Source organism: Polypterus senegalus, chromosome 17, assembly GCF_016835505.1.
Source record: "Polypterus senegalus isolate Bchr_013 chromosome 17, ASM1683550v1, whole genome shotgun sequence".
Classification (NCBI taxonomy): Eukaryota; Metazoa; Chordata; class Cladistia; order Polypteriformes; family Polypteridae; genus Polypterus; species Polypterus senegalus.
In genome coordinates this window covers 88,130,751-88,145,199 of record NC_053170.1, presented here as the reverse complement: position 1 = coordinate 88,145,199, position 14,449 = coordinate 88,130,751, and the positions used below count along the sequence as shown (strand labels likewise).

Here is a 14,449-nt window from a genome sequence, read left to right as displayed (position 1 = left end):
ACAGAAACAAAAATATCATCCCTGGCTAAAATTGGGCAGACTTAAAAAATAATGTGGTATTTTAAGTACTTTAAGTACATTTTCAGAATGGTATTGTCTTTAAATAATAATAACCAAAATGTCAACATAAAGTGCAGTTTTTCTTCTTAAAAAAATAAGTCAGAAACATAAAAGGTAATTTGACCAACTTAATCTTTAAACTCTGAGTAACCTTAGCCAAAATTATTTTGTACATTAGGCTAAAACAGTGTGATCATTGAACATTTTGTAATTAGAGTTACTAACGGTCACGGAAGTCCAATGATCCCCAGTAGGAGCCACAAAATCCGCTTTCTGTAATGCATGTAATTTTGCTTGCTTTTCAGTGAACACAAAACCACGCTTTTATCAAGGCTTCCGTTGGGTAGTCTTTTGAAATTAAATTTGCCTCTGATCAGTCGTAAGAACGAGCTTTGTCTCCATTATTCATAAAGCTACAATTGGTGATCTGTCTTTCTGCGTTAACCGCATATTTTTTCATACCTCTCAAACCAAGGGGATGCGAGGGTAAAATAAATCGGGAAGCGCGCGTACATACTCAGTGCACCCCCTCTCGGGAATCGAACCTTGGACGTCGGCGCTAGAGGTTATATATATATATATATATATATATATATATATATAGATCGGGTATATATATATATATATATATATATATAGATCGGGTATATATATATATATATATATACATATACAGTACAGGCCAAAAGTTTGGACACACCTCCTCACTCAATGTGTTTTCTTAATTTTCATGACCATTTACATTGGTAGATTCTCATTGAAGGCATCAAAACTATGAATGAACACATGTGGAGTTATGTACTTAACAAAAAAAGGTGAAATAACTGAAAACATGTTTTATATTCTAGTTTCTTCAAAACTAAAGGTTTTATTTCAGGTGACTACCTGTTGAAGCTCATCGAGAGAATGCCAAGAGTGTGCGCAGCGGTAGTCAGAGCAAAGGGTGGCTATTTTGAGGAAACTAGAATATAAAACCTACACGGGAAGTTGGAGAATTAGTGATGAGTCAGTGAGTGAGTGAGTGAGTGGGCTTTGCCTTTTATTAGTAAATACATATATACATATATATATATACATATATATATATATATATATATATATATACTGTATATAAACTGCTCAAAAAAATTAAAGGAACACTTTGAAAACACATCAGATCTCAATGGGAAAAAAATCATGCTGGATATCTCTACTGATATGATACTGGGTAATGTGTTAGGAATGAAAGGATGCCATATCGTTTGACGGAAATGGAACTTGTGAACCTACAGAGGGATGAATTCAAAGACACCCTGAAAATCAAAGTGAAAAAATGATGCGGCAGGCGAGTCCATTTTGCCGAAATTTCATTGCAGCAACTCAAAATCGTACTCAGTAGTTTGTATGGCCCCCACATGCTTGTATGCATGCCTGACAACGTCACTTCTAATGAGACGACAGATGGTGTCCTGGGGGATCTCCTCCCAGATCTGGACCAGGGCATCACTGAGCTCCTGGACAGTCTGAGGTGCAACCTGGCGGGGTCGACTGGACCAAAAACATAATGTCCCAGTGTCAATTGGATTTAGGTCAGGCGAGCATGGGGGCCAGTCAATGGTATCAATTCCTTCATCCTCCAGGAACTGCCTGCATACTCTCGCCACATGAGGCCGGGCATTGTCATATACTGGGAGGAACCAAGGACCCACTGCACCAGCATAGGGTCTGACAATGGGTCCCATGATTTCATTCCAATACCTAATGGCAGCCAAGGTGCCATTGTCTAGCCTGTAGAGATCTGTGTCTCCCTCCATGGATATGCCTCCCCAAACCATCACTGACCCACCACAAAACCGGTCATGCTGAACGATGTTACAGGCAGTATAACATTCTCCATGGCTTTTCCAGACCCTTTCATGTCTGTCACATGTGCTCAGGTTGAACCTGCTTTCATCTGTGAAAAACACAGGGCGCCAGTGGTGGACCTGCCAATTCTGATATTCTATGGCAAATGCCAATCAAGCCCCACGGTGACAGACAGTTAGCACAGGGCCCACTAGATGATGTCGGTCCCTCAGGCCACCCTCATGAAGTCTGTTTCTGAATGTTTGGTCAGAGACATTCACACCAGTGGCCTGCTGGAGGTAATTCTGTAGGGCTCTGGCAATGCTCATCTTGTTCCTCCTTGCCCAAAGTAGCAGATACCGGTCCTGCTGATGGATTATGGACCTTCTATAGCTTTGTCCAACTCAACTAGAGTAACTGCCTGTCTCCTGGAATCTCCTCCATGCCCTTAAAATTGTACTGAGCGACACAGCAAACCTTCTGGCAATGACACGTATTGATGTGGCATCCTGGAGAAGTTGGACTACCTGTGCAACCTCTGTAGGGTCCAGGTATCTCCTCATGCTACCAGTAGTGACACTGACTGTAGCCAAATGCAAAACTAGCGAAGAAACAGTCAGAAAAGATGAGGAGGGAAAAATGTCAGTGGCCTCCACCTGTTAAACCATTCCTGTTTTGGGGGTCATCTCATTGTTGCCCCTCTAGTGCATCTGTTGTTAATTTCATTAACACCAAAGCAACTGAAACTGATTAACAACCCTCTCTGCTACTTAACTGACCAGATTAATAGCCCAGAAGTTTCATTGACTTGATGCTATATTCTAATTAAAAAGTGTTCCTTTAATTTTTTTGAGCAGTATATTTATATATATACTGTATATATATATATATATATGTACATATATACCTATATACATTGTGGAACAGGACCTGGACACAGACAGGCGGACGACGGTTTTGCACCCAACACACTCATATTTATTGTACAATATTTACAAATGTCAGTTCATGCTCAACCCAGTGCCTCCAGCACCGATCCCCCAAAGTCCAGACCTCACAGTCTCCAGTGTCTTCCTTCTGGCCGCCTCCACTCCTCTTTCTGAGTTCAGTCCTCTTCCTCCCGATTTCGGCTTTCGAATGCAGGGAGGAGGCCCCTTATATACCAGCCCGGATGGGCTCCAGCTGCTTCCCAGCAGTCCTCCGCAGACACACCCCCGTGTGGCAGAAGTGCCGGCTGCACACCCGGAAGCCCTCCGGTGTCCCCAGTTTTCTTCCCCCCAGCACTTCCTGGTGTGGCGGAATTGCTGAGGTCCAGGGTTTTTCAGGCACCCAAGCTCCCCCTGGTGGTGGCCACGGGCCCCTAAAGGGTTGGGCTTCCCAGCCCTCTACCCATGGCCCCCAACACAACCAGGGCGGTCACCCCCTCGTGGTCTGGAGGAAGCACAAGCCCTCCTCCGGTCCTCCTGGGCGTCCCGGCTGGGTACCACCCCCAGCTGCCCGCCACAACATATATATATACACTTATCACAAAGTCACTCCAGCAATGTCTGGACATGTCAGGACATTAACCTGCTGAAAGTTGAACCATCACCCTCAGGTCATGTGCACTCTAGACCAGTTTTTCTTCAAGGACATTTCTGTATTTGGGTGCATTCATCCTTCCCTCAATTCTGGCCAGTCTACCTGTCTGCGCCACTGAGAAGCAGCTCCATAGCATGATCTGCCACCACCATGCTGCAACATAAGAATGGTATTGGGCATGTGATGAGCACTGCCTGGTCTTCATCAGGTGTTTTAGTGTGATGCAATTTCCTGGAATGGAAAATCTTCAATTTTTCAACTGTAGACTGTTTATATTAAATTTGAATTATTTTGCTCAAATGAACCAGGATGAATTGAATTTACAGGACTTTAATTACAAGCTCGGCAAGCATCCTTTTCTTGTACATTCTTGCTGTATTGTACTCGTCATTTATGCATCTGTTCCAGTCGGTTTCTTTTTCAATTAAGTGTATGACCTGGGAGTGGGAAGTAAGTCCAGATGCCACAGAATGGACGGACGCTGTAGGAATAGGAATTACAGAATCGAGGAAGGAAGGAGCACAGGGGGTACTTAATAGATCAAACACTTCGATCAGAGTCATTTGTTATAAGGACAAGATAGCCAATCAAATGTGTGCAATGTCACATGTCCTGAAATCCCACATGCGCATTTCAATATAAATATGACTCATCCAAAGGACCGAGGCGAAGAAAAACAACAAGAGAAGGGCAACATAGGAAGCAATCAAGAGCCGTGAGACCATCTGATTTGGACATTAGATAAACATATTCTATGAATAACGCCAATCGCTACACCAAAAGCGGTCAACACTTCAGTAAGCTTTTCTAAGACTGTTTATATCTTAACTTTTACATCTATTTTATTTTCTATTATAGTCAGTCAGTCATTTTCTAACCTACTTAGTCCTGAACATGGTCACAGGGCAGTGCTGGAGCCAATCCCAGCTAGCACAGGGTGCAAGGCAGGAACGCATGCTGGATAAGGCACCAGTCCATCGCAGGGTGAACACACACACACAAACACAGACTTGGGTGAGTTCACCTAACCTGCATGTCATTGGTCTGTGAGTTTAAACCCATGCAGACACAGCGTGAACATATAAACTCCACCCAGGGAGGACCAGAACGCACTGCACAGATGCACCACACTGCACAGCCCTATTTTGCACGATATTTTCTATTTGATATTGTTATTTGTTCAGAAATACTGCTTTGCCTTTCCATACTTTTGTCTTTTATCTAGAGTGATTGAAATAATTAAATGGCACCAAATGTGGATGTAAAGTTGGACTCTGCTTTTGCACATTTTATTTTGATACCTTTATGCGGTGTTACACATTGTAGCTAATTTCTCTTTAATAAATGCTGTGTGGGTGCTGCACTTTTCACAGAATTACGTAACCATAAAACTATAAAGGGGCATCCTGTTTATGTTATGCATACAGGACTCGTGTGTGTTTTATAATTATTGCAGACGAATCTGTAAACATAATCCATTTCTAATTAAAATGTAATTACATAAGACATTTATATTCAGGTTGAAGTGTTCCACCATCTTTCCTTATAGAGATAAAACTACACTCTACACACACACAGTTTGATGCACATGTATAGCCACATATTTATTTCGCATTGTGTAATGTAATGAAACATTAGCACACATCTTAATACAGAATGAACATACATGCCTGCTTATTCTTATGCTTATAAGTTTATGCATACAAGGTAACATTACATAATCAAACTAAAGTTGTGTGGATGATCCCAGCAGCACTGGGCACAAAACAGGAAACAAGGCTGGGCGGGGTGCCAGTCCATCATACTTCAAGCCAATGTAGAGTCTTTAGTTAATCCAACCTGCAAATGCTTATACAGTAGATATACCTGAATTGTGTCATGAATTAGAGCGCTCCTAAGCACAGAGTCCCCATAAACTGTAGCAAACAGCCCCACACGTGGAAGGATCCATCAACCTTCAATTTGAAGCAAAAAAGGGCAACCACAGAATCTCTATGAACAAAAATATTTCTCTGTTATAAAAAAAAAATCTTGAGATGAGACGAGACTTTTTCCAAGAGGTTTTATCAAATCCCGCCCTCCTCTCAACCATTTCCGGTTAACGGCCTACGTCCACAGTCCTCTCACCTCTCATTCGTGTGAATGCTTTTGTCAGACACAGCTCCTGCACTCTCAGCTCTTACAAATTTTTATGTTTTCCTCATTTTAAGTTCCCAATAAAAGAAGACTTATTATGTCCAAACGTTAATGTAGAGTTTCATCACGAAGGGTTGTCAACAATACTCAGGCAATTCTAGCACCAAGAAACAATGAAGTCTATTGAATTTACGCGAAAATTGTAAATCAGTTACACAGAAAATTGGTCAAATGCATATCAATAGACTATGCTGAAACAGTTGGTGGTGATTGTGTGGAAGATGAAAGCATCAGCTTACAATATCCCGTAGAATATCTATAACCGTTAACACTCTCCAGTCTTCCACCGTCCAAATTACTGTTGAAAGAAGGATGTATTGTAATGTTACTGCGTAATTTATGTATGAGTGATGGACTACAGTATGTAATAGGACAAGATTAGTTGTATTCAAAATTGGTGCAAACAATTCTGACATGTAAAATGTTAACAGGCAACAAGAAGAGTAATGTAGTACATCTTCCACAGAAAACATTACACACCAAAGGAGATCTTAATATGCCATTTGTATTAAAACATTTATAATTTTCCATTAGAATAGCCTTTGCTATGACAATCAACAAATCACAGGGATAAACATTCGAAAAAATCAGTTTATTTATCAGAGAGAAAGAAACGATATTCACTCACAGGCAGTTATATGTTGTGTTGTCACAATGTAACTCCAAACATGGAATCAAAATTCAAAGCGATATTGACGAAAAGTTAATTCCAAATATTGTTTTACTGAAGCTTTTACAGTAAAAGTGTAAGTGTAAAAAGTATTTGCGTGTTAATTTCAAAGCCAAACAGAACGAAAATGTATAACGCAATGAATACCTCTAACGCAACATGAAACGTAATTTTCTTTTCAATTTATCACGTTTTACTGTTTTTTACTTAGGTTAATTACTCACTGTAATGTAAAATAGTTAGGTCTATTATGCATAAGTAACAAATCCCATGAAAATAACAATCTGTTTAAATTGTACATACGCTTTCCAGTAGCAAAAAAAGTCCAAAAAACGAAATCTGAAAGAATGGTGAAAGGCTGAGCAAAAAAGTCCCAAAACCTAGAAATCCATTACAAAAACACACACAAGAACACTCACCAAATCCACCAAGTGAATTCAATGAACCGCAGAGGACTCTTGTCTACTCAGCCTTTATAGGGTTGAGGGCAGTCCCTTAATGGAGATGGACTGGTAGCCCTATCTCTTGTTGAGCCACCCTCAAAACACATTGAACATAGTAGAAAACACATAGAAACTAATTGATCGGTAATACTGACAAAACATACATAATTTACAAAAAATAAACATGAACAGTAATACTAACACAAACTAAAGAAATAAAAACAAAAAAAAAATACTAAAAAAATGGAATTTGAACCCGGGTGAAACGTAACCCTGCAAAAGTAACAGAGGAACTGTGTAAACTCCACATGGATAGCAACTGAACACGGCACCTGGCGCAAGGATCCTGGATCTGTGAAATTCAGTTGTGTTACCCACTGTGCTACCCTCCCCACCTGATTTATGGAGAAGCACACACTTGCATACATTCTTCCACAAATATTAACACACACAGCCCCTAGTACTTGCTTGGCAGACAGAATGGTCACCTCTCTTTGGTCAGATTTGAGTTCTGCAGACAGGCATATTTTCAGATGCTCCTTTAGTGTATATACGTAATCGACAATACCCGAACTTGCACTTGTAGCCGCATGTATTGTTATTACAGGCGTAGTGATTTGACAGGCAAGGCCTGAGCTCCCTTCAGGCATCCGTTCACATAGGTGCTCATTGCAAACCCAAATCTGCAGGAACCTCCCCACCTATAGAGTTTAGTACTGTACATTGTGAACCACCAGGGGGCTTTGCAGCACACTAAATATAACAGCACAGGCACAGTCTTGGATGCCAATAAAGAGATTTATTACCACAAATACCTTAACTCTTTCAGGGCTGATGTCGACTTTTTTCAAAAGAAGGAGTTGATGGTAATCAGCTGTAAACTGTGACAAAACCAACCGTTACGTTGGGCTCTCGTTGCTAGAAGGAAAGTTAGATTCATTGGTTTGTCCGAGATTCCCTGCACTGTCGTGAGTAGCAAGGCGCACACAACGGCAAAAATGGCATTGACATCTGGCGAGAGATCAAATCGAATACGAAAAGCAAAATAGTCTGTAGATGACGCTTTGCCTATTATCTCTGAATTGGACTCTGACTTGTCGGACTCAGATTTTGTGATCGAAAATGAATGTGAGGTTCCAGCTGCAGCTGATCGGTCCCAAGCTAATCGTGTAGCTGACAAAGTTTGCCAGGGAGGACTGCCACTTAACAATGATAAGAGGTAGAAACCAGATTGTAATACACTGCAACCATGACCGCTGCTGCTGTCCCAGCCACGTGAAGATAGCCTGGCAGCAAACTTGACAAACTGGCAGCCAGACGTTTTATGTCGATTTCTGTATGAAAGCATAATTTTTTGGAAAAAATATTCAGCCCTCAAAGAGTTAATGTACTCCACAGAGAGAGAAGGTTGGGAGTGTACACTGATTTTACACCACATGATGAAACACCAGTATGGGGACCCTAGTGCAGCCATGCAACGGATAACTCCTCAGCACCAACTTCGGCAATAAGACCCTCCCCTTCACCACTCCACCCAGGTGAGTTTTGTCTGACTCCTCTTTCGACTCTCCCTGGGGGAGTCACATACCAGACCCAGACTATTTCTGGTGCTGTCACAGTACATCTAAGAAGCACTTCTGGGTCAGATGGAGCCTCTCCGTGATAGGAGATTCTGCCACCAGCAGCTTCTCCTGGCAGCACAGGGCAACAGGGCTGTCCACCAAAAACTACAACTCCCATGCAGCCCTGCAGGTGTTCAAAATGAGATGCACACCAGAGGGATGTCACCACCCATTGTACTGGGGAAGCAGTCTCCCCATGTCCAACCAACTAACCAACCTGGTCGAGATGCCTGTCCACCACATCGTTCCATTTAATAAAGGCCTCCCAGTCAGGTAAGGAACTGTTCATCCCAAGATGGGATGCCAGCCAACCCATGTTGTCTATTACAACGTTCATCTCATCATTATAAATTTAATGATTTCTGATATATTGAGATGGATTATTTCAGTCAGTAGATGGAATGATGTGATCACCTGAACATTTGCTACTGGAAATGTATCTCGTGGACACTTCTACCTGTGGCTCCCGACAGCAAGTGCAAAGCAAATACATGCACAGGCTGACAGAGTGCAACGGACATGCGCAGGCTGCTAAATCCATAACAGTAGCCCAGTTAATGGTTTACCAGGCCACATAATCTTGGTGAAAGCCACCTCAGAAATTAATTGGGTTTCTCAGAGGCCAATAACCCGATTTCTCTAACCTGACTAAGGGTTTACGTGGCATTTTAAAAATCGAGTTTCTGTGAATAAGGAGGTTAGTGAAGCGCATGTAAAGGCACTGATTGACACACAAGCACATGCGGATGTCGACAGGCCTTCATACCCACATGTACCTACTCACCTCATCCACGCACAGTAGCTTGGAGAAGAACCCGCTCTTCATTTAAACCACCAGAGAAACAAAACACGCTTTTTTTTTTTTTCTATTATGCAGTAGAAAGCCAAGCAATGCATAACAGTAAAACAGGCAAAGATGCCAGCATGGAAGGAGTCACCGATTCACTCCAACCGCGGACCCTGTTAAGTACTCTCCACGAGCGAACCGGGCAGAGCCTCACCTGTTAGGGGTGGCAACAAGTTGAACTGCAGTGGCACCGAGCTCATCTGGACTGATGGCACGCCAGGGGCTGGCTCACTCGGCAAAAACAGAGACGATGGCATCGGGGGAAAGAAAACACATTGCAGAAAAAGAAAAAGAAAAAAAAAGAAGAACTCACACAGGAGATGACAGGGTGTGTGTGTGTGTGTGTGTGTGTGTCCTCAGAGGAACCAACAAAACAAGCAGGGGAGGGGAGGGGAGGACAGGGGAAGGGGATAAGACACACCACCCAAGCGACAGATGCAATCAGCAAGCAGTCCGACCGACCTAGAGAAGCCATGTAAACAGCGAGAGCAGAGCATGGAGACGCCCCAACGTGTGTGAATGTGGTCAGAGGAGTGCATCAGCTTAGGTGTTTGTAAATATGTAGACATGCTTGTGTGACCTTAAATGTACAAGTGTACACGAGAGTGTGTGTGTGTGTATATGTGCATTTAGAGGTGGTGTATGGACAAGAGTGTGCATATCGGTGTGTGCCTCTACATATGCTTCCCTATAACTGAGTGTGTGTGTGAACTCAAGCTAAATAAGGAGAAATCAGAAATCTTAGTGATTGGCAAAAATAGATAAAAATGAGGTCCATTAGGCTTAAAAGTCAAGACAGAGGTAAAGGATTTAGGGGTAATTATTGACTCTGACCTAAACTTTAAATCACATATTAATCAGATTGCTACAGTATTTTTTCAACTTAAGGAATATAGCAAAGGTTAGACCCCCTTATAACTTTGCAAAATGCTGAAAAATTAGTTCACGCTTTTGTTTTTAGTCGACTAGATTACTATGATGCACTCCTCTCAGGACCACCCAAAAAAGACATCAGTCGATTACGAGTGCAGAATGCAGCTGCCAGAATGTTAACTAGGAAAAGAAAATCCGAGCACATCACACCAGTCTTGATGTCACTGCACTGGTTACCTGTGTCATTCAGAATTGACTTTAAAATACTGCTTATGGTGTACAAAACCTTAAATCATCTCTCTCCATCCTATAGTTCAGAATGCCTCTCACCTTACACTTCTTCAAATGAGGATCTGCTTATAATATCAAGAGCTAAACTTTAAAGAAGTGGTGAGGTGGCCTTCTGTTGTTATGCACCTAAAATCTGGAATAGCTGACCGATAGAAATTCACCAGGCTAATACTGTGGAGCACTTTAACAAACTGCTAAACACCCGATACTTTAACACGTAATGTTTTTACTATTAAGATTTAGTTGTTAGTGTTATATTCCCCCAGGTGAATGAACCTAATTTAAATTAAATTTATATGTAAATGAGTGTGCCCATGCCACGCTACCCCTTGTGGGCAGCAATCTCCACTACCTTAATCTAATATTCTGTATATGCATTGAATTCTCGCTTTTTATCTTCCATATTAACCCCTGCTTTCTCTGCTCTTCTTCTGGTTCTTCTGTGGTGGCGATCTGCGCCCCCACCACCTGATCAGGGTGCCATGCAGTCCCTACATTGATGGACCGAAGGCCAGATGTCCACATGACCATCATCATCATCTAATTCTTCCACGTGAAGCCTAAAAGCCAAGAGGACTGAAAGGTAGAATGCCTAGTGGGGGCTTGGTGGTCACGTGGCCTTGGAACCCCTTCAGATTTTTTTTTTTTTTTTCCTCCAGGGGTCTGGAGTTTTTTGTTGTTTTTCTGTCCTCCCTCGCCATTGGAACTTACTTTATTCTTTGTTACTTAGTATTGTCTAATTTATTTAACCTTGTAAAGCACTTTTGAGTGACATCATTTATATATAGTAAATGTTGTTGTTGTGTAGGACCAAACAGTAATAATAATAACAAAACATTTTATAAATATAGCACCTTTCCCATGCTTAAGGTGCTTACATTAGCTGTGCATGTCAAGTAAGCGAGCGTGGAAGTCCATGTGTCAGAGTTTAGCATACATGGGTGAATAGCAACTGCTTCCCCGCCATGTACATAAACCCCAACTCTTCTCAGCACACTTTCAGCCTCTTTTACTTTATTTCCCTATTCTGCGGTCTGGTAGTTTGCTGCCCCTTATTTGACTATCAAAATTCATCTCACGCACACACACAGCAAAAAGAAGTCAAAACAGAGAGTGTCAGGAAGTATGGTGAGCACACTGTGGTTTCCTTATTGTTCCCCCGACCCGACATAACCTTCTCAATGAGCTTGAGTCACACCAACAGCCCATCCATTCTCGGACTCCATCATTAGGCTGACCACCGCTACTGTAATGAGAGCTCAATCCACATACAGTGCATCCGGAAAGTATTCACAGCGCATCACTTTTTCCACATTTTGTTAAGTTACAGCCTTATTCCAAAATGGATTAAATTAATTTTTTCCTCAGAATTCTACACACAACACCCCATAATGACAACGTGAAAAAATTTTACTTGAGATTTTTGCAAATTTATTAAAAATAAAAAAATTGAGAAAGCATATGTACATAATTATTCACAACCTTTGCCATGAAGCTCCAAATTGAGCTCAGGTGCATCCTGTGTCCCCTGATCATCCTTGAGATGTTTCTGCTGCTTCATTGGAGTCCACCTGTGGTAAATGCAGTTGATGTGACATGATTTGGAAAGGCACACACCTGTCTATAGAAGGTCCCACAGTCGACAGTTCATGTCAGAGCACAAACCAAGCATGAAGTCAACGGAATTGTCTGTAGACCTCCGAGACAGGATTGTCTTGAGGCACAAATCTGGGGAAGGTTACAGAAAAATTTCTGCTGCTTTGAAGGTCCCAATTTAGCACAGTGGCCTCCATCATCCGTAAGTGGAAGAAGTTCGAAACCACCAGGACTCCTCCTAGAGCTGGCCGGCCATCTAAACTGAGTGATCAGGGGAGAAGGGCCTTAGTCAGGGAGGTGACCAAGAACCCGATAGTCACTCTGTCAGAGCTCCAGAGGTCCTCTGTGGAGAGAGGAGAAACTTCCAGAAGGACAACCATCTCTGCAGCAATCCACCAATCAGGCCTGTATAGTAGAGTGGCCAGACGGAAGCCACTCCTTAGTAAAAGGCACATGGCAGCCCGCCTGGAGTTAAAGGCACCTGAAGGACTCTCAGACCATGAGAAACAAAATTCTCTGGTCTGATGAGACAAAGATTGAACTCTTTGGTGTGAATGCCAGGCGTCACGTTTGGAGGAAACCAGGCACCGCTCATCACCAGGCCAATACTATCCCTACAGTGAAGCATGGTGGTGGCAGCATCATGCTGTGGGGATGTTTTTCAGTGGCAGGAACTGGGAGACTAGTCAGGATAAAGGGAAGATGACAGCAGCAACGTACAGAGACATCCTGGATGAAAACCTGCTCCAGAGCGCTCTTGACCTCAGACTGGGGCGACAGTTCATCTTTCAGCAGGACAACGACCCTAAGCACACAGCAAGGATATCAAAGGAGTGGCTTCAGGACAACTCTGTGAATGTCCTTGAGTGGCCCAGCCAGAGCCCAGACTTGAATCAGACTGAACATCTCTGGAGAGATCTTAAAATGGCTGTGCACCGACGCTTCCCATCCAACGTGATGGAGCTTGAGAGGTGCTGCAAAGAGGAATGGGCGAAACTGGCCAAGGATAGGCGTGCCAAGCTTCTGGCATCATATTCAAAAAGACTTGAGGCTGCAATTGCTGCCAAAGGTGCATCGACAAAGTATTGAGCAAAGGCTGTGAATACTTATGTTCATGTGATTTCTCAGTTTTTTTATTTTTAATAAATTTGCAAAAACCTCAAGTAAACTTTTTTCACGTTGTGATTATGGGGTGTTGTGTGTAGAATTCTGAGTAAAAAAATGAATTTAATCCATTTTGGAATAAGTCTGTAACAATAAAATGTGGAAAAAGTGATGCGCTGTGAATACTTTCCGGATGCACTGTATACCCTGCTGTGACACATTTGGCACGTGAAGGTAAAGTAGCGGGCATCTTATGGTCCTGTGCCACGCCAAACATATACATCTACAAAGCTTCCTTTGCAAATGGACCTTCCAAGAATGGTGTCTGTTCCTCAGCACTCTTCTGCTAAAGACTTCTTATTTGAACAACCGAGCCTGCAGTGAATCGCTAACAAGCAAGCACTGCACCAGCCAAGGACATCACAGGAAGCCGACTCTTGCAGGAGTGGTAAACACATTTCCACATGTAAGCTTTCTTTACTGCATAACTGTTGCTCTACAAAAAAACCCACAACAAAGTTTGTAAAAATGAACTATGATCCTACAAGCCCTCTGACGCTTCATCCAGGGTTGGTGCCCACCTTACGTGCAGTGTTCCTGGAATAGGCGCCAGCTGCCTGTAACCCCAAACTGGATGGGCAGGTTTGAAGATGGAGGGATGTTTCTGAACTAACTTTCTGCAGTTATGATAGATAGATAGATAGATAGATAGATAGATAGATAGATAGATAGATAGATAGATAGATAGATAGATAGATAGATAGATAGATAGATAGATAGATAGATAGATAGATAGATAGATACGCGGCTGAAAAGTGGACAGACGTACAGGCCGACAGACAGACATGTTGGCTTATATATATATATATCCATCCATCCATCCATTCTCTTCCGCTTATTCGAGGTCGGGTCGCGGGGGCAGCAGCTTAAGCAGAGAGGCCCAGACTTCCCTCTCCCCGGCCACTTCTTCCAGCTCTTCCGGGAGAATCCCATGCTTCCCAGGCCAGCCGGAGACATAGTCCCTCCAGCGTGTCCTGGGTCTTCCCCGGGGCCTCCTCCCGGTTGGACGTGCCCGGAACACCTCACCAGGGAGGTGTCCAGGAGGCATCCTGATCAGATGCCCGAGCCACCTCATCTGACTCCTCTCGATGCGGAGGAGCAGCGGCTCTACTCTGAGCCCCTCCCGGATGACTGAGCTTCTCACCCTATCTTTAAGGGAAAGCCCAGACACCCTGCGGAGGAAACTCATTTCAGCCGCTTGTATTCGCGATCTCGTTCTTTCGGTCACTACCCATAGCTCATGACCATAGGTGAGGGTAGGAAGGTAGATCGACTGGTAAAT

General features: G+C 42.9%; 1 protein-coding gene across 2 annotated transcripts in view; it reads right to left on the bottom strand.

The window, feature by feature from the left end:
- pik3r5 (phosphoinositide-3-kinase, regulatory subunit 5) overlaps window positions 1–14,449 on the bottom strand; it is a 171,967-nt gene that overhangs the window by 53,124 nt on the left and 104,394 nt on the right. Inside the window, exon 1 of one of the 2 annotated variants that reach the window (XM_039739981.1) lies at window positions 9,398–9,509. The exons of the other annotated variant lie outside the window; for it this stretch is intronic. Within the exon in view, the coding sequence (XP_039595915.1) occupies window positions 9,398–9,500 (103 nt within the window). The 5' untranslated portion in view covers window positions 9,501–9,509. Of the gene's footprint in view, window positions 1–9,397; window positions 9,510–14,449 lie in introns of those variants that run through there. 2 annotated transcript variants of the gene reach the window in all.